Genomic DNA, 17,732 nt, shown 5'->3' on the forward strand with positions numbered 1-17,732 from the left:
CCCATCCCGCCCGTCAAGTTGGGCATTGCGTAGAAATGATGTTATCGAACCGTGCGATCTGCAACGATCGATCTTGCGGGGAGGGGGACTTACGTAGCTGTTGTTTGAGATTAGCAGCTCCCAAAAACACGACACACAACGCGCGTTCTTTAATCAGTGTGATGTCACAAATCACTTTCAAGCTGCGAAAAGACTTGAGAACACGACGTGAGAAAAAAATACCAAGCCGATGAAACGTGGATATTCTACATACGCGTACGCAAAAAAAAAAGAAGTGGTATCTCGCTGTTTCTTTCATCAACACTCATAATCGAAAAAACGGAAAAAGACAGTGACTCAATGATGTGGCTACAAACGCCCATCAATCCCCCGTTTGAAATAATTACCAATCTTCTGATTCTCTAGTAATGCATGCAATTCTTGTTCCTTGGATTATTCGAACAACAAAAAAGGGGGTGTTCGGAAAGGAGAAAAAGCTCTCTAGAGTTTGTATTGAGCCGTGGTCCATTGTTCGTGTTCGCGCTTGAGTTCGTGCTGGACCCATTTGATGGTAATGGCGGCCCAGATACCTGCCCAGAGGAATGGTACGACCCAGCCGACCTATTTTGAGTTAGCAAAAAGCAGGCTGCAAGGGCGTAAGAGGTTAAAACATACCACGTAAGCAGCGTCACGCTGGATGGTGAAGATGATGGCTGTGCAGACGGCAGATGCGACGATGGCGCCAATGGCCCAGAAGAGCGTCAAGCGGTGGAGCATCTCACGGAACGCCTTACTGGCCTGGTATCGGAGGTTCAATCGCTGGCGGAACTCGGTGCCGCCGGATCCATCCACTGCGCAGATGTCCTCAATGTAGGCGTAGATACCGGGACGGAGAGGGGCACCCTGTGGCAGCGACGAGATACGGCAAGGGGCAGGGACCTTCATGATACGTAGAATGTCGACAAGGAGAAGTTCAACGCCAATTGCAAACATCATGGTTGATGCTGGCATAGCGAGGAGTCGGATGGGTGGGTCGTGGGGACATGTGCCGCTACGAAGATTTAGTATCATGCCATGGAAGATAGTAACGGAGAAAACTTACGCAATGAGCTCAATCATGACGAAAAACCACCCAACAGACAAATTCCAGTGAAACCAGTCGAGATACCATCTCTTAGCTCCAATGACGCGGCAGCTGGAATTCTTCCTCCACAGTCTGTGGAAACGGATGAAATACTCAACAATCGACACGGTTCCCAGCAAGGCGGTGCTGATACTGAAGACAGCATTGGCAGACAATTGGTCGCGAGTGAGACCGTACCACATGCCAAAGTAGAGGCCAATAGGCATGCAGACGCAGTCGAGAATGATGAGGGTCCAGAACCAGAAAATGGCCTTCTTGCGGGTTCGCAGCGTGTAGTTGAGTGGTGGTGGACGTGTAAAGTCGGGGTCATCGTATGTGACTTGGGTGTGGGGGAAGAGAGCGTGTCGGTTTGGCGATGGAGCGCGACTTGGCTGTGCGCTTGGGTTGAGGCTTGTTGTGTTATTGGCAGCGGTTATGTCTGATGCTTGTTCCTTGTCGTCGCTTACACCGTCAATCTGAACGGTTGGTACTGGCGCAGTGTCTGTTCGGTCTGCAGTGGTAGGGCGAGAGTCCTCCGCCACCCTCAAGGCGTCTGTCGACCTCTGTTCAGAAACCATGGTTGTGGTAGCAATAAGGCGCCGGTGATAGTGCGGTGGTATTTGGGCCTCGAGCAAAGAAAAAATCGGAAGGGCCGGGAGTGATGATTACTTAAGAAACGGGGAGAGTCTTGTCCGGAAGCCAACGGGTGGGACGGAGTCTTGGGCAGGCGGAGTTTAGTATAAAGTAAGGGTGAGGGTTTGTGTCGTGTGTCGTGTGTCAGCAGCGGGCAGCCCGCGTGGCCCAGATATGGAACCAGCAGAAGGCTCTCGTCCAGCGGCGGCCGTGATGTCATAGGCTGTTTTTTCAGGGTCCATGGCTTGGCGCCGTCTAGGCGTCTCGGCGGTGACGCGACCAACTCTGATTGATCCTGATCACGTCCGCATTCGTCCTCTGACCTCACCACCAAGCCTACGCCCACCCTCCATCACCGCTCTACATACGGGATATGTGAAGCATCTTACTGATGGGCTCTCTACGCGGCCTTCTCCTATGCTATCTCACCCTCGTTACGTCCTGGGCCGCTAGCCCCCAGGGCGATGCGACACAGCAACCGCTAGTCCGCGGACCAACAAAAGCCACTGGCAATAATGCCACCATAATTCCCCAGCATCTCTTCTGGGAGCTCGAAGAACTCGCGCGCATTGTCGACATCTCCTACTGTGTCGGTACCGCAGGACTGGGTATAAAGAAGCCCTTTACGTGCGCAAGCCGCTGTGCGGACCGCGACTTTGAGACTTTTGATCTAGTCAAGGTGAGTCGCTGCACGTCAGCATGCGTCGTATTACTGATGTGCTGATATGTGTGCACGTAGGCATGGAATACTGGTCCTTTCCTGTCCGACTCGTGCGGCTACATTGCCCTGTCGCACCACCCTGCCGAACCGCGACTGATTATCGCGTTCCGTGGCACCTATTCCATCGCAAACACTATTGCGGACTTGTCGACCATACCCCAGGAATACATCCCTTATCCAGGCGACGACAATTCAGATAGCGGTGACTCGGACTTTCTCACCCCCCGAGTCGGTGTCTCGGAGGGTATTGCGGAGGGTGACGCTCCTCCGGCAGAACCGCCGAAATGCGAGAATTGCACCGTTCATACAGGCTTCTACTCGTCCTGGCTCAACACGCGCAGGGTTATCCTACCGTATGTTTCCGAGGCCCTGGAAAAGTATCCGGAGTATAAGCTGGTCTTGGTGGGACATTCGTTGGGCGGCGCTGTAGCAACTCTGGCTGGCCTGGACTTCAAAGCACGTGGCTGGGATCCTCATGTGACAACGTTTGGAGAGCCGAGGCTAGGGAACAAGGAGTTCAACGCATACATTGACGAGCGCTTCAACGTTACGGCAAACCACCAGCATAATAAGATTCACCGCGTTACCCACGTTGGCGACCCCGTGCCTTTGTTGCCCCTAGCCGAATGGGGCTTCAGCATGCACAGCGAAGAAATCTTCATCTCAGAGTCTAGCCTACCCTTTTCTGTCGCTGATGTTCACTTCTGCAATGGAGATGAAGACACGCACTGCATTGCTGGCAGCGACGAAGAAAAACCCGCGTGGGGAGTGCCCACTCGCTTCAAGTTCTGGCAGCTCTTCTTTGCCCACCGCGACTACTTTTGGCGACTGGGACTATGCATGCCTGGGGGCAACCCAGGAGATTGGTACGATAAGTATCCAGGACATGCCATGGGTTACGATACAGAGGTGCAGGAACCCGAGATTGAAGAGTTATAATTTGTAGCATAACTTTTTTCTCTGTTTTATCAACTTTTAATTTGGGTAATATCGTAATAATTCATCGTTTTCGCCATTGATCCAAACGGCTTTTGAACAGTCAAGGGGAAACGCCATGCACCATGCCTTGTATACGCCACGCCTACCGTGTCCTTTTTTTTCCACAGAGAGACTGGCGTCTTTTTAGCTTGCGCCATTCTGGCCGAGAAGTGTCCTCCTCTTTGACACAGCTGCAGCGAGGTCCTCAAGCACTGTCTCGGTCGTCTCCCAGTCAATGCACGCATCCGTAATCGACATACCGTACTCGAGACCAGCCTTTCCTTCCTTGGGCACCTTTTGTGTACCAGCCTTAATATTGCTCTCAATCATGACGCCCATGATGGCCGTCTCGCCGGCTTCAATCTGCTCGGCGACGGCGTGGGCAACCTTGGGCTGGTTCATGTGGTTTTTCTCCGAGTTGCCGTGGCTGCAGTCAACCATGAGGCGCGAGTTCATACCCTTTGACTCGAGCTTCTCGCGCGCCTCCTTGACGCTCTTTGCATCGTAGTTTGTTCCCTTCTTGCCGCCGCGCAGGATGATGAAGCAGTCGTCATTGCCAATTGTGCCGACAATGGCGACGACGCCGGGTTTGGTGACGGAGAGGAAGTGGTGGGGGTGCTTGGCTGAACCGATGGCGTCGATGGCGACGTCAAGGGTGCCGTCTGTACCGTTCTTGAAGCCTACAGGGAAAGACAGACCAGAGGCGAGTTCGCGGTGCAGTTGCGACTCGGTGGTTCTGGCGCCAATGGCTCCCACGCTGAACATGTCAGCCAAGAACTGGGGCGAGATAGTATCCAACATCTCGCTCGCCAGCGGCATGCCCTTCTCCGTCAAGTCGGCAAAGAGCTGTCGCGAGATGCGCAGACCCTTGTTGATCTTGAAGCTGTTGTCGATGTCAGGGTCGTTGATCAGGCCCTTCCAGCCGACCGTGGTGCGGGGCTTCTCGAGGTACGAGCGCATGACGATGAGGAGGTCATCCTGGTACTTTTCCTTGAGCTTCAGCAGACGGTCGCAGTAGTCGAGAGCAGCGGCGGGATCGTGGATAGAGCACGGGCCGATGACGACGAGCAGTCGCTTCTGTGCATCTTTGCCCTGGACAATGGCGACGGCTTCGTCGCGAGCCTTGAGCACGGTGTCGCGGGATTTGGCTGTCTGAGGGATCTCGCTCTGCAGCAGATCAGGCGGGGTGAGAGGATTGTAGCCGCGAATGCGCCAGTCTTCTGAGTTGTGCGGGTCGCCGACGGCTGGGTTCTCAATGTGGAACTACAGTAAGGTGTTAACAGAGGAAGACAGTGAATGACAACTAAGGCAGGTGGCGCGGGGTGCTAGACTTACAGACATGCTGGCGGTGGAACTGGACTGCGAGAAACCACGACTCGATGTCTAGAAGTGAGAGATTTGGGGCAGTGACTGTGAAACTGTCTGTCTCTTTTTCTTTCATGCAGCCGCCACGGCCTCTTTATGAGTCGAATGTTTTGGTGATGACAGCGGAGTCGGACCGTCTCTTATTGGTCGGTTGTCGATGTGCTCAAACTGTTTTATGGCTGTGGCGGCCGCTCTCGGAATAGCCAACCAGACCTGTCCATCAATACCACACACCAGTAGCATAGAAATTGCCAGCAATGCTGACGTCAAGTTTCAGCACAACAATTTTTGAGTATGCGCAACGCTGGTGATTTCGCTGTGATTTCGGTCGTTTTGCATGGTCATGGAGCAAACAAATGCCCTGCCACTCCGGCCACCGAGTCTCAGCTATATGGAGGCGGTCACACTGCTCCGACTACGGGGCTGGCAGCTCCGATCATCATTCAGCGCTATTTTTTGGAGCAGCACTGGTCGTTGATGCTTCATGTCCATAATGTACGCGACAACTAAGCACACACAGCGATTTTGCTCAGTCGCAATTTGTAGGACCAGTCGAGCCTAGGCTGTGGAGTGCCGTCATCGCTACTCCACAACTTCTACGTCACAACTGTTGCATACCGAAAGAGCCGTGTCGCACCGCCCTCCATTTCATAAGTAACCATGGGTTTTCAAACTAAGCAGTCAACAGTCATTTTCATCTCACCTGGATAATTCAGATACACACAATGAGCGGGCTCGACTACTCTTCTCTAGCTTCCATTCCCATCAGCTATGCGACATGCTCGCTCGGCAGCCCATCAAACCCTCCGCCTCTGCTTGACCGCCTACAGGCAATCTCTGATGCGGGCTTCTCTGCCGTTGAGCTTTCATTTCCTGATATTCTTTCGTACGGCCAAACCTTGCTCGGCCATGAGGTGCAACCATCCAACTACGATGAACTCTGCACAGTGGCAGCTGATATCAAGAAAGAGTGCGACCAGAGGAACCTAGGAATCATGATGCTCCAGCCATTTGCCAACTACGAAGGTTGGCCCGAAGACTCTCCTGGCCGCAAAGATGCCATGGACAGAGCACGCGGCTGGATACGCATCATGCAGGCATGCGGAACAGACATGCTCCAAGTTGGATCAACCGACACGCCGCTTGAAAAACTAGAAAGGAACAAAATGGTATCGGATCTCCAAGTGCTATGCGACATGCTCGATCAACATGGTTTCCGACTCGCCTACGAAAACTGGTGCTGGTCGACACATGCTCCAGACTGGAAAGACGTCTGGAGCATCGTCCAGCAAGTTGATCGCCCAAATATCGGTCTCTGTCTCGATACTTTCCAGACCGCTGGCGGCGAATGGGGAGACCCCCGAACTGCATCTGGCATACGCGAAGACGTGTTCAAGAATGAGTTGGAGAAGCGGTTCCAAAAGAGTCTCAAAGAACTCAGCACCAGTATCCCAAAGGAAAAGATTTATCTCCTGCAAATCAGCGATGCATACAAGGTACCGCAGCCGATGAATGCTGAGCGCGATGAGTCTGGTCTGCTGCCTCGCGGACGCTGGAGCCACGACTTTAGACCGCTTCCATACAACGGCGGTTACCTACCTGTTGTCGATGTTGCAAGAGCAGTACTCAAAACGGGATTCCGAGGGTGGTTCAGTTACGAGGTGTTTGACGGCGGACCCGATGGCAAGAAGACAGATGTAGATGTTGTTGCCTACGCGCGTGCTGCAAAGAATGTACAAGGCCGCTTACTGCAGGAGTGTGCGGGACAAAAAGTGGACGAGGAGATGGCGATCAGATGATGTTACTGAGATTTGTCGGTTGTCATGAGTCGTGATCGCTACGATAATGTATTATAGCTGGATCTGTAACCAAAATGAAGGTATATAATACGTATCCAACCTACCAACCAGAAGTATACAGCATCAACAATGGAAGATAACCATGAACGAGATTTAGGATTTCATATTTTCTACGAAAAGGACACATGACAGTAATCCACCAGACTTCATATGTAGATGTTCAGCAGACTATGATAGGCAAAAATGCTCACTTTACCCTCGGTAAAACTCCCATTCCTACCATCATCAAACCCAAAGTATACCATCAAAACATGACAACAAGTTCGCAGCGGAACATAGCTATGCACGATAAGCGGGCCAGGAAAGGGACCAGATATCCCGTCCCCGCACACCACCATCTTCAGTGAGACAACTGCATCCTTCCAGCGGCTCACCTGTCCGAACTCCGCATGTCTGCCAAACACTCTCCGCACTTCAATCATCGCTTAGCATCCAGGTCCGCCTTTCCATCGGAACAATTGTCAATCTATTTCATTTGCGCTCGTGAGGCAGTGAGAAGCGGATACACGGGCCTGCTTCCAAGACGTACCAGACTGGGACCTCGATGCAGGACGTTCCCGCACAACCCCCCAGGGCTAATGTATGCATACCACCAACGTTCCCGTTGCACTCCACCACGCTACATGCGCGGCTGGGAGAGCAAAATAGCCTGAAAGGGCGAATCCCGCACACACAATATCAACGGCTAGCACATGCGCCACCAACAAGCGGGCATTCTGGAGACATGTACTACTACATACATATAAGAAGGTTGCATGTGCTTTTTGCAAAACCTGCAACCAGGTCTAGATAGTAGTATTTGATTCCTGGGTTTTTGCTATACCAGCAAATAAATACACACATATAGCAAAATGCCCGCTTCAAAATCCAAAAACATCATCATAACCGGCGGTGCGCGCGGCATAGGTCGCTGCACCGCACGCCACCTTCTCTCCCTCCCCGCCTCGCACCGCGTCTTCATCCTCGACTTTGACGCCGAAGAACTCGACTACGCCGTCTCCACGCACCTGTCCGCCTACGCACCCCGCGTAAGCTCCCACGTGACGGATCTCACCAAGCCCGACGAGATCCGCACTGCCGTCGCGCAAGCCGCCGAGTTCTTCGGGGGCCGAATCGATGTACTGATCAACAATGCGGGCATTGCCCGCGGCTTTTTCAACGCCGGAAACGGCACAATGGAAGATGAGGCCACAGGCGCACAGTGGGAAGCCTACATTGCTACCAATCTCAGTGCACCGTTCTACATGAGCCAAGCGGTGATTCCGTTCATGAAGAGCAAGAATACGCAAAAGGAGGGCGCAAAGGGTGTGGATAGGAGGAAAGATCTCAAGCGGACCGAGGAATTCAATCAGTTACCTACCAACTTGCATGGAGAAGACAAGCTGGATGAGGGCGGTTGCATAATCAACGTTGCATCGTTTCGTGCGCACCAGTCTGATCCGGATTGTGAGGGGTATGCGGCGAGTAAAGGGGGGGTGTTGGCGTTGACGCAGGCCATGTCGATTTCGTGTCAGAGATGGGGAATCCGTGTTGTGGCCATCTCGCCGGGGTGGGTCAGTGTGCAGCACGAGTGTAAGGCGAGGGATTTGGAGATCAAGGAGCAGCAGAATGGCGCGTACAAAGATGTTGCGCCGCATGAAGAGTCGGCGCAGAAGCTGAGGATGATGGCGTGGGCCGATGATCTGGATGAGTTGTACCATAAGCAGCATCCTGCTGGCCGGGTGGGAAGAGGAGAGGATCTTGCGGAGATGGTCGAGTATGTTATGGGAGCAGGCTTTTTGAGCGGTCAAGAGTTGATTCTTGATGGAGGTGCCAACAGGAGAAAGAATCCTAATATCTGAGTTGTTCAATCAAAAGACAAATGGTTATATTCACAGCCATGGCTGTTATTCGATGCATTAAAGATGCTCCAGGTCCATTTCAAGGAATATTCAGATCAAATTGACAAAGCACACGTGGTTCGAACGTTGATGCGCCCCCAACGCCACGCTAGCATTCATATCAAGAAATCAAAAAAACGACGATGCCAGTACAGAGCAAACGACCACTGCTGTAAAAAAAAAAGTGGGGACATGTTCACTTGAACAGGACTTCAATTCCATCCCTGTCCTCCATCTCGTAGTCGGCCACGGTGTCCATGGGCATAAGTCGGTCGCCGTCAAACATGAGTGTGATTGGTTGGCTTTTGTCAATACCAGTTTGGGATTTGTATGCGCTTGCAATATGGGCAATTGTAGTGTGCTATAGCTCTTGTTAGTACACGTGATCTGGCTTGCCTTGAAGACGTCTGTACATACTGGGTTCACTGTCAAGCCAAAGTCTGCTCTGCCCTTGGCACGCAAGATGACCCGTAGTTTTGTGGACACGGGAGTGGGTTCCGGAGTGGGAGTCCTTTCTTCGACCACGACAGGGGCTTCAGCAGCAAGCATTTTAGCCGCTGCTGCTGCAGCCTCCTCCTTCTTGTACTCTTTATAAAGTTCGTTGGTCCAGGCTTCGACATGGATCTTGGGGAGGTTGACGTCATCGTAAATGTTGGTGTCCCCTTCAATTGTAACATGGCCGTTTTCGTCAACTGTAATACCCAAACGTGTGATGGACGTGCTGTCGTATATACGTGTACCCTTCCATGTAAAAAAAACATTGTCTGTGTCTCTTTGCGAAAGGCCTTGTTTTGCGCACCATGCCTTGCGTGGCTTCTCGATAAACGTGTCGACTCTGATCTTGACCATGAGGGGGTTTGTGTTCGGGATGCGCGAAGTAATGAGGAGCTGGGTGATTGGGGCTTTGGGGGCGTCACTGCCTTGTGCTGACGATGCAGCGGCCTTTGCTGCAATGCGCGCTCGCGCTCTTGCCCTCAATGCAGCAAACATAGAGTCCTCTTCGTCCTCTGCCTCGTCTTCGTCATCGTCGTCTAAAATAACCACTGGCGACGGTTTTGACCGGCGAACAGCCACATTTTGTGTATGGCTGGCAGCGACTGGCGCGGGAGACTTGTGAACATTGTGCGAGTCATCTTCCGAATCACCCAGCTCAATAACGAGCGAGTCCTTATGTGGCAGCGAGACGGCTGAGGAATTGGACGTTGCTAGCGAGTCGTAGCGGGCAGCGAGCGAGGCCGGCGGCGATTGTACTGGGAGAGGCGAGAGGGGTGTTTTGTTGCGTTTGGGGGATGTCTTCAGTGTCGAGCTTGCAGTAGCCTTCTTGTCGTCTGGATTGGACGTGCGCCGACGTTTACTGTCTCGTGGCTGCGAGTGCTTGCGTGTACGGCGGGTCTCTTCCTGCTTTTTTTCCTCTGCGCGCCGCCTGGCCTCGTCGGCGATGATGTCGGCAAACTCATTCGAGTGGCTGAAGATGTCGGCGTCGTCGTCTTTCGGAGAGTCTTGCCAGGCTGGGCGCTTGAAGAGTGAGCGCTTCTTGGGCGGTGCCGCGCTCGGGGTGGCTTGCGTCATAGTTGTAAGAGAAGCATCGATTATGGATGGGCTGGCTTGAACGGTGTTGACTCAGCAGTACCCGCCTGAAAGGAGCAGGCGGACAGACGTGGAAGGCGGGACGGTGGGGCTTTCCCAAACGCGCAGTCACGTTGCTCGCGATTGCCATCTCTGAGTAGCGACAGAAAGAGCGGGTCCGTGCGCCACCTACTCAGTCCATTCACCCGTCACCCACCAGCACATCGCCAGCGCAAGGCAGGAACACGCCTCTTCTTACGTAAGCTCCATCGTCCCAGCATCATCTATGTCGCCGCCACCATGGCGCTGAACATGTGTCCAGGAACTCGCATCTAACCAGCCACGACACCATGTCCACAAACGGCGAAAGTCCAGCACCAGAGGCTGCCGCCGACTCTAGAGACCCCAGCGGCTTCCTCAGCGAGATTATTGGCGCTCCTGTCACTGTCAAGCTGAACTCTGGCATCATCTACAAAGGTGAATACGCTGCTGTCTTCGTCTCCATTGTGTGCTAACACCATCACAGGTGACCTTCAGTCAGTCGATGGCTACATGAACATTGCCCTTGAGCGTTGCAAGGAAGTCTCAGACGGCAAGGTTACGCGCAACTGGGGCGATGCCTTTGTCCGTGGAAACAATGGTGCCTTGTTCCTTGCCTCAGTTCTGCCTTTTGGTTTTGCTAACCTTGTATGCAGTCACATATATTTGCGCGGACAACGCATGAGTATACTAAGTGTGAACCTTGAATCACAAAGCAGCCATCTGTCCGTGCCTGTATACACGCTAGCATGACGGAGAAGCTATCATGTGCGCTCCTATCAGTGTCAACCGGAGTTCGGCCAAGTGTCGTTGTATCAACGCCTACAGCTTAAGCTTGTGCTACACTGTCTCCATGCTCACCTGGCGGTATGCAGCTGTAATCGTACATCACACTTAAGAGACCACATATTTGCAACCAACCAGATTTTCCATTCTATCTCAGTGACCTTTTCAGCATCAGCGAATGCTCTACATGTTTGCCTCCTTTCATGTAGTCCACGTCTTTCAGTTTCACCTTCACCATGATATCGCCATGTGCCACCATCACCATTACTATCGTATCGCTTCATCGCAATCACTCGCAAAGCAGTGAATATTTCATGCACTGATTAAAACCTGCATGTGCAACGGGGAATTTACTAAGATTCTTCACAAACTTGGGCAGTTCTTGACTTTACTTCAACCCCCGGTTTCTCTTAATACCTTTCTCTTCTCAATTCCTCTCCCAAACTTACTCAGCCAATCCATTCCAACTGATGGTTGCAATTTCACTGGACCCTGTACAATCATGTCGCGCGTTCGATTATCTGGTCAAAACAAGCAGCGTCTGCAAGAAAACAACAAACATCACGTGGATATGGCCAAACCATCACCAGCAAACGACACCATAAATAACCCAGATATAGTCGATAGAGGCATCTAATTGACCATTATGTTTATCTCTATAGAATGCTTGCTAACTAGAATCAGTATATATAACTCCCATTGATCCACATGGAGCAATATACGAAGAGAATATTGGTACATATGGAAGAAAAGGAGGATGTTTCTCGCAAATGCAGGCTTCTGCTCCAGCAATTGATGGGACGGACGACATTCTGAAGAGCGCCATTTACCCTACAGCAGAAACCCCGATCTCTTCATTCGATTCAAAAAGTCTGTCCAGCTTCCCAAGCTCCGTAGACGACGACATCGACCCAAGTGATTCACTCCTGGTACTCGCACCCCTGTATATACCAGTTTCTGAGAACGATGAAGCGGCCACACGAGAACAGCCTAGTTTCACAACAAAAAGATGCAATCCAGGCGCATCGTCAAAAACATGGCGTGACTGGCTCGTAACGCTGTTCGCAGGACGCAAGCCAACCTTGAGCGCACACAACGCTCACAAACGCACCGACAGCTTCGTCTGCAACTCTATACTCGCTGAGTCTACTTCACAGCCGCCAAAGGCCTCCAAGGAGCAGGCTACCACAAAAGCACCCGCACAGAAGCACAACTTCAACCACATCACTCCATGTAATCACTTACCTCGACTCCCCCTCCCAACAGTCATTACTTCCATTCGCACACCCAAATCCCATCCCGTCACACACTGCCTATCCTACACAAAGATCTCGCCCGCGCCTCTGACCGCATACACCGGCTACGCAGTGGTAGCGCGCGACGCCTATACCCCGGAAACAGTGATCCGCGGCTTCGACGTACCCGGCAGCCCATGCATCGCTGCGTCCCCGTCCAAATCGAACAACACAGCAGCAAATTTGCTGGACCGCGATAGAGACGCATGGCCGCGTTGGAATAGGCATATCACGTCCTCTGCGGATTTGCCTTTTGCGACGACAATGACGACACACGCAAGACGTGTGTCTGTGGCTCGACAGTCTGGAGTGGACTCGAGAGACGAAAAGAGGAGGTGCGGAGTCCATTGGTCAGAGTGTCAGGATGCGAGTGGATGCTCAAATATTGGGGTGGAGGAGTGGCCGTTTGGCCAGTGCTGTTATTGGTGAGGGCGACGGGGGGGGGGGGGGGGGGGGGGGGGGGGAAGAAGCTGGAAAGAGGGCGTGAACCGTGCGATGTAAGTATTATGGAAAGGGGCGCATGCTATTTGCAGGTCGATTCAGAAAAGCCAGGTGACTGACAAGTAATACAATGTGTAATGCAATATTCAATATACCGATCCTCTTGAGGCATCAACATCACATCGCACGGGTTGGTTCTATCTAGTAAAAGTGTAATTTTTTCATCCGGTAGTAGCAACCAGGAAAGAAAAAGGAGCGTGGATATCATCGTGTTGTATCGTAATTTCGTATGCCCAAACGCCAAAAAAAAACAAGAAACGCTAATTGCATGAACTCGTCAATCAAACCTCCCCCCTGGAAATCAAACAAAAAGATGGGCTGTCGCACTGTATCAACAGTGTCAATCTCACGCCTTGAGCGGCGTAAAGATGACCTTTGCACTCGGCTTAGGCAGAATGGTCGAACGCCATGTGAATAGACGGTTGGCGTTCGGCTCTAGGAGCTCACAGTCGTAGTTGAGAATGACTTGGCCGAGGATGACTTTCATGACTGCTGAGGCGTAGAAGCGGCCAGGGCTGTGATTGTGTTAGCACCTGTATCTCATACATGACGATTCCCTCCCATCAGGTACAAGAAAAAAGGCGAAGAGAAAGAAAGAGGAACAAGGGAAACTCACCAAGCCATGCGTCCGGTTCCCCAAACATGAAACGTCATATCCACATCCGTCAACTTGGTCGGTTTCTTCTGGAGAATCTCAAACGAGCCCTTCGCATCCTCCAGCGACTGGACAAGCGCCGGGTCCGCAAAGCGGAACCCACTGAACGTGTTGGGAGTAGGGTAGTCAATGGGGTTAGTCATTATCGCGCGAACAGGGGTACAGAACCAGTCGCCGACGTTGACGTGGGTGCCGTCTTTGAGCGAGAAAGGTTGAAGGGCAGAACGGCGTGTGCTTTCTATCGTTTTGCATTAGCAACAGTGAAGAGGAAAGAGAGAGATGGAGGGAAAGAACTTACGCGACTCGACAGGCGTCAACCGTGCAGACTCTTTGATAAAGCTATCCAACAGCGGCAGACCCGTTCCCTTGCGTTCGAAATCCGCATACTGCGCCTGGCACTCTGCACGAAGGGGGGCAACGTATTCAGGGTGGAGGCACAGGTCGTGGATGGCGAAAGTGACGGTTGTGGAGACGGCGTGGACAGAGCCGAACCAGATGGCCATTAGTTCGTGGACTACGCGCTGAGGGGTCCATGGGGCGCTTTTGGGTGAGGTTTCCATGATCCATTGGATGCAGTCGGCCTTTGTGGTCACGGGTTAGTTTGGCTCAGGTACATGGAGAGATACAAACATGGGTTGTTAGTACGTACGTGTTGAGGCACCTTTTGGCCGAGCATGGCGGCATCGCGTTCGATGCAGCGTTCTTGGGCGATGGGGAGGAGTCGATTGAAGATTACGGCATGGGATTTGAGGGTACGAGCGATGATGTTGCCGACAATGCTGGGGAGTTGATGTTAGTGAGTGAATAGACGTAAGAAAACCAACAAAGTGGTTCGAAGAGGTTACTTACGGGCTCAGGAATCTAGGTAGCAGACGCACGATTTCGGCGCAAATTAGAGTCTCCTCGATGTATTGCAGGGCCGAGACCATGAATTGCTCGTCTTTGGCTAAACAGGGGTGTTAGCTTACGTATGAGAAAGGTATTGGAATACTCAATTGAGCATACCTAGATCCTTTCCGAAGAACGACACAGCGTTGGACAATACGACGAGCTTCACAGTCATGTGATAGACATCTGAATGCCTCTTACCTATACCTCACTGTCAGCTGCATTCATACACATATGTAAAGTGTGCAATACCATTGATGACTGGATGAGAAGCATGTAGCTCCTCGAATCTTGTGCGGATGATGCAAGTAAGATCAGGCAGGATTTTGGGGAGGTTATTGGTCAATAGCGTGCGAAGAGCGCGGATAAAGCCCACTCCTTCGGTTCCGCGTCTATCGAACCAATTGAAGCCATGCCTGTTGTACGTCAGTAAGCCACATAGGATGAGAGACGTGCATCCTCGGTCAACACGGGTAATAGGTCATGTGACTTGTATCACCACCATATGACAAGGACGATACGGAGCTTTGAGCTATACTCACATTGTGTACACGGGTTGCAACATCTGGAAGTTGATTAGCATCAATAGAGAACAGAAGAAGAAGAAGAAGAAGAAGAAGAAGAAGAAGAAGAAGAAGAAGAAGAAGAAGAAGAAGAAGATTGGCTTACCTGCTTAGAGGCCGCTTGAAGCGACAGGACAGTATCGGGGGCATTGTCAATCTCTTTGATTTGCTGAGGGTCGGATACATAGACGTAGCGGTTGTCTGGAGCGAACAACTCGAACGGCTTGCCACCCGCCTCATCGAATGCCTTTTGAATAATATCTGGGCCCCAGAAGAGGTATGCCCATGCCTTGTAGCGGGTTACGAAGGGCCTGGAGACATAGTTGAGAAGCTGTCGTAGTGATGGCTAAAATGATAAGGTCAGCTTTGAACTCGGAGAGTTTGATACAAAGAGAGGATGAAAACGCACCAACTTCCTCGCTACGAGTGCTCTGTAGCAAAGAAAGATTGACAAGAAACCAAAGACACTGCTTGCAGCATTGACTGTCAAAGGACTCAACGTAGGCAAGTGTACTGTTGGCAATACTAGAGATTCCATTGTGACTATAGAAAGCGTACAATGGACAAGTCTAAAAATTGGACCGGACCTGCTACTCGGGAGCCAGGTATATGGGCTATGTTTTGGTACATATACAAGGCGGGCCCAAGCAAGCAAGCAAGAGTGTCAAAGCCTGATGGCGCAGAAACCTCGGTCGTAGTGACCCGTCGCAGCGTCTCCGTCAAGCATGCTAGCAGAAGCCATCATTAGTTTTACTGTGCCGTTATCATGCAGCTCGAGGCAAGCGGCATCAGCCCACGGTACCCTCAAGTCTGTGTCAGTTTATGTAAATGCACAGCTACCATCCGGCATTGTGGAGGCGCCCGTGTATACGTGCATGTCACGATTGGTGGACACATCCATGATACAGGCCATCCTAGAAGGTAGGCATGGCCGATGCAAGCAACGAAAGCGCCTACGCCCATGCACTTGCTGCACTGCTTGCTAGTAACGGCCCGATGTCTCGTAGCGTAGGATTCGGGGGAGAGGGTTGGACAGCGTCGGAAATGCGGCTCTACTGTACGGCCCATGCAGTGGGTGCGTAAGTGGTGTACATGGTGTACATACATACACGGGCGAGTCTGGGTACATGGGGGTAGTTCCGCTTGTGTAGAAGCTCCGAGGACCCCCATGTCGAGCGGTGGCGCAATGCGGGACAATGTACCCGCACTGCAGGGTGGATTAAAGTGTCAAAAACGTGGAGTGAGACCACTATCCCGGCTAATGAGCAAGCGCGTGGATGGCTTATGAATATTTAGACGTTGTGAAGGTTTGCTTATGTCCATGTTCTTGGTGGTATGTGGCGCATTGCCGTTTGTATCCGATTGCTCATTGTAGAGCTAGTTGCGGCGTCTCGAGTCGTGTCTGTGCATTTTACTAGTGACTACGCCGCAACTAGAGCAGCCATGGATACCAGAGCAGGTATATTTTTTTTCTCACTAAAAGATGATTTAATGACCAATCGGTGTGAGAAATTGGTACATGGGTGCCTCTCATATCTTGGACGTTTTATCCTCATGGCCAGGGCATGGCAACTACTACTTATCGCCGGTCAGAGAGTAGAGTCAAAGCTTCCTGGAGTACTATGTATGTGAAACCCCTGCTTCTTGCTAAGTCGACCAAGACGGTGAGTTGAGACCTTCCAAGTATCCAGCCTTCGAAACGATGGCACAACTCTAGGTACCTCAGGTTCACCCAGCACATGTGAAATTCCGGTGAGGCACTAGTTTGACGTGCAGACTAATGCATCAGAGACCCCACCACGGAAGGGAAATCCTGTTACGATGCTGGGTTAACGACCATGAGCTGCTGAAGCTGACCCAGTGAGAAGGCGGGCCTGAGGGCACTGCGAATGCGGCCGCTCCATGGAGAGGACTGCTAAACGTTTGATCGGTCTGACGTTGCGTGATGACGATGCCAGACAGATGCTGCTCAAACATATTACCCAATCCGGCCCTGCGGAAGACGCCATGGTCACTCCATCAGTCCGGGCTTGAACATGATCTAGATTGCAGCCAGCATGCAGCAAGGCCGGGATAATGGCTAGTGAGGTCTCAAGGTCGCATGCTCGCCCACATGGTACGCGTGTTTTTTTTTGCATGGGCAATAATTTGGCGGTTTTTGATAGGCGAGTATTCTGGGCGATTAAGCCAGCAGCGAAGCGGATAGCGCACCTCAATCTTGAGTTGACGTCTTGGAAGATTTGGCAAATGGCTCAATTGGCCGGCGGCATAAGCCGAGGCGGACTAACCCCATGTGCACCGCGACGTCGAGTGCCGACAGCTACCAAAGAGGCGGTTGCCTGCATGCTCGAGGCACTGCTCTTGATAGCTGACGCTCCAGCGTGCATTGGACAATACCAGTTGTGCTGATATTCGACCGGGTCGTTCACCGCTGCGTGGGCTTGGGGCAGTTCGTCCGGGCGGAGGACGCACGCACAGGTGCGTCGGGACAATGCAGAGGAGGGGAATCCATGGCCATGTGGAGGCGCTGAACAGAGGGCGGCAACCGAGGCGAGTATTGTAAGAGCATGTGTATGCGTATCCACACAATGGCGTTCGGCGTTCGGCTGAGCTGTACTATGTAGGCATGGGAAAAGACAACCAAGACTTCTCCCAGCTGGCGGGCAAGTGAACCCATAGTGGGCAGCCCCACGCCGTTCTCGTTCCAGAAGCAGCGGTCAGCCGACCCGAGCCGTGTGTACTTACTTAGAGCCGCGCGGTTGACGCGCTGTCAGTGTGGCCTCTAGTCGCCGACGACAAATGGCCAGATTGATTGCTGCTCTCCCGTCTGTGTGGGTGCATCGAGCGGTATGGCCCAAGTAAGTACGTACACACGTACCTACCTACATGCTCACTAGTTAT

The 17,732-nt window shown here is 52.1% G+C and overlaps 9 protein-coding genes across 9 annotated transcripts; 5 read left to right on the forward strand and 4 right to left on the reverse strand.

Annotated features, from left to right (window-relative positions):
• Nucleotides 1-212: 212 nt before the first annotated feature.
• Nucleotides 213-1,876, reverse strand: PSV08DRAFT_228551 (uncharacterized protein). The gene is made up of 3 exons (XM_014224482.2): nt 1,082-1,876; nt 655-1,030; nt 213-600 (listed from the first exon to the last, which is right to left on the reverse strand). The coding sequence occupies exons 1-3, from the start codon at nt 1,678-1,680 to the stop codon at nt 481-483; spliced, it is 1,095 nt and encodes a 364-aa protein (XP_014079957.1). The 5' UTR covers nt 1,681-1,876; the 3' UTR covers nt 213-480.
• Nucleotides 1,877-2,059: 183 nt separating this feature from the next.
• On the forward strand, nt 2,060-3,693 carry PSV08DRAFT_322519 (Alpha/Beta hydrolase protein). Its single transcript, XM_014224481.2, has 2 exons — nt 2,060-2,414; nt 2,475-3,693. Exons 1-2 carry the CDS (start codon nt 2,127-2,129, stop codon nt 3,393-3,395), a joined length of 1,209 nt encoding a protein of 402 aa, XP_014079956.1. The 5' UTR covers nt 2,060-2,126; the 3' UTR covers nt 3,396-3,693.
• Nucleotides 3,487-4,897, reverse strand: PSV08DRAFT_10790 (uncharacterized protein). The gene is made up of 2 exons (XM_014224480.2): nt 4,770-4,897; nt 3,487-4,697 (listed from the first exon to the last, which is right to left on the reverse strand). The coding sequence occupies exons 1-2, from the start codon at nt 4,773-4,775 to the stop codon at nt 3,579-3,581; spliced, it is 1,125 nt and encodes a 374-aa protein (XP_014079955.1). The 5' UTR covers nt 4,776-4,897; the 3' UTR covers nt 3,487-3,578.
• Nucleotides 4,898-5,482: 585 nt separating this feature from the next.
• PSV08DRAFT_379288 (xylose isomerase-like protein) lies at nt 5,483-6,598 on the forward strand (the record flags this gene model as incomplete). The annotated part of the gene is made up of 1 exon (XM_014224479.2): nt 5,483-6,598. The coding sequence occupies exon 1, from the start codon at nt 5,525-5,527 to the stop codon at nt 6,596-6,598; it is 1,074 nt and encodes a 357-aa protein (XP_014079954.1). The 5' UTR covers nt 5,483-5,524.
• A 728-nt stretch (nt 6,599-7,326) lies between these two features.
• PSV08DRAFT_411604 (uncharacterized protein) lies at nt 7,327-8,553 on the forward strand. The gene is made up of 2 exons (XM_066093893.1): nt 7,327-7,963; nt 8,036-8,553. Exons 1-2 carry the CDS (start codon nt 7,510-7,512, stop codon nt 8,497-8,499), a joined length of 918 nt encoding a protein of 305 aa, XP_065948585.1. The 5' UTR covers nt 7,327-7,509; the 3' UTR covers nt 8,500-8,553.
• A 63-nt stretch (nt 8,554-8,616) lies between these two features.
• On the reverse strand, nt 8,617-10,131 carry PSV08DRAFT_379292 (ubiquitin-2 like Rad60 SUMO-like-domain-containing protein). The gene is made up of 2 exons (XM_014224477.2): nt 8,956-10,131; nt 8,617-8,899 (listed from the first exon to the last, which is right to left on the reverse strand). The coding sequence occupies exons 1-2, from the start codon at nt 10,105-10,107 to the stop codon at nt 8,735-8,737; spliced, it is 1,317 nt and encodes a 438-aa protein (XP_014079952.1). The 5' UTR covers nt 10,108-10,131; the 3' UTR covers nt 8,617-8,734.
• Nucleotides 10,132-10,333: 202 nt separating this feature from the next.
• Nucleotides 10,334-11,076, forward strand: PSV08DRAFT_322560 (uncharacterized protein). Its single transcript, XM_014224476.1, has 4 exons — nt 10,334-10,363; nt 10,427-10,581; nt 10,631-10,744; nt 10,800-11,076. The coding sequence occupies exons 2-4, from the start codon at nt 10,455-10,457 to the stop codon at nt 10,826-10,828; spliced, it is 270 nt and encodes an 89-aa protein (XP_014079951.1). The 5' UTR covers nt 10,334-10,363; nt 10,427-10,454; the 3' UTR covers nt 10,829-11,076.
• A 623-nt stretch (nt 11,077-11,699) lies between these two features.
• Nucleotides 11,700-12,653, forward strand: PSV08DRAFT_250173 (uncharacterized protein; the record flags this gene model as incomplete). Its single annotated transcript, XM_014224475.1, has 1 exon — nt 11,700-12,653. The coding sequence occupies one exon, from the start codon at nt 11,700-11,702 to the stop codon at nt 12,651-12,653; it is 954 nt and encodes a 317-aa protein (XP_014079950.1).
• A 209-nt stretch (nt 12,654-12,862) lies between these two features.
• PSV08DRAFT_322564 (cytochrome P450) lies at nt 12,863-15,371 on the reverse strand (the record flags this gene model as incomplete). The annotated part of the gene is made up of 10 exons (XM_014224474.2): nt 12,863-13,240; nt 13,342-13,618; nt 13,679-13,961; nt 14,030-14,159; nt 14,230-14,326; nt 14,386-14,469; nt 14,521-14,684; nt 14,811-14,833; nt 14,938-15,177; nt 15,241-15,371. Coding segments are annotated over 10 exons (1,598 nt in total), but the record flags the coding sequence as incomplete, so codon positions are not given.
• Nucleotides 15,372-17,732: the final 2,361 nt, after the last annotated feature.

The sequence above is a fragment of the Bipolaris maydis genome (genome assembly GCF_028858645.1).
Source record: "Bipolaris maydis strain C4 unplaced genomic scaffold PSV08scaffold_12, whole genome shotgun sequence".
NCBI lineage: Eukaryota > Fungi > Ascomycota > Dothideomycetes > Pleosporales > Pleosporaceae > Bipolaris > Bipolaris maydis.

Coding starts and splice junctions, on each gene's coding strand:
- PSV08DRAFT_228551 (XM_014224482.2), bottom strand. CDS start 1,680: ATGGTTTCTGAACAGAGGTCGACAGACGCCTTGAGGGTGGCGGAGGAC. Junction 1,031..1,081: donor GTCATGATTGAGCTCATTGC/GTAAGTTTTCTC, acceptor AAATCTTCGTAG/CGGCACATGTCCCCACGACC. Junction 601..654: donor AGCGTGACGCTGCTTACGTG/GTATGTTTTAAC, acceptor AACTCAAAATAG/GTCGGCTGGGTCGTACCATT.
- PSV08DRAFT_322519 (XM_014224481.2), top strand. CDS start 2,127: ATGGGCTCTCTACGCGGCCTTCTCCTATGCTATCTCACCCTCGTTACG. Junction 2,415..2,474: donor AGACTTTTGATCTAGTCAAG/GTGAGTCGCTGC, acceptor GTGTGCACGTAG/GCATGGAATACTGGTCCTTT.
- PSV08DRAFT_411604 (XM_066093893.1), top strand. CDS start 7,510: ATGCCCGCTTCAAAATCCAAAAACATCATCATAACCGGCGGTGCGCGC. Junction 7,964..8,035: donor GCAAAAGGAGGGCGCAAAGG/GTGTGGATAGGA, acceptor TGCATGGAGAAG/ACAAGCTGGATGAGGGCGGT.
- PSV08DRAFT_379292 (XM_014224477.2), bottom strand. CDS start 10,107: ATGACGCAAGCCACCCCGAGCGCGGCACCGCCCAAGAAGCGCTCACTC. Junction 8,900..8,955: donor TTGGCTTGACAGTGAACCCA/GTATGTACAGAC, acceptor CAAGAGCTATAG/CACACTACAATTGCCCATAT.
- PSV08DRAFT_322560 (XM_014224476.1), top strand. CDS start 10,455: ATGTCCACAAACGGCGAAAGTCCAGCACCAGAGGCTGCCGCCGACTCT. Junction 10,582..10,630: donor CTCTGGCATCATCTACAAAG/GTGAATACGCTG, acceptor ACACCATCACAG/GTGACCTTCAGTCAGTCGAT. Junction 10,745..10,799: donor CTTTGTCCGTGGAAACAATG/GTGCCTTGTTCC, acceptor CCTTGTATGCAG/TCACATATATTTGCGCGGAC.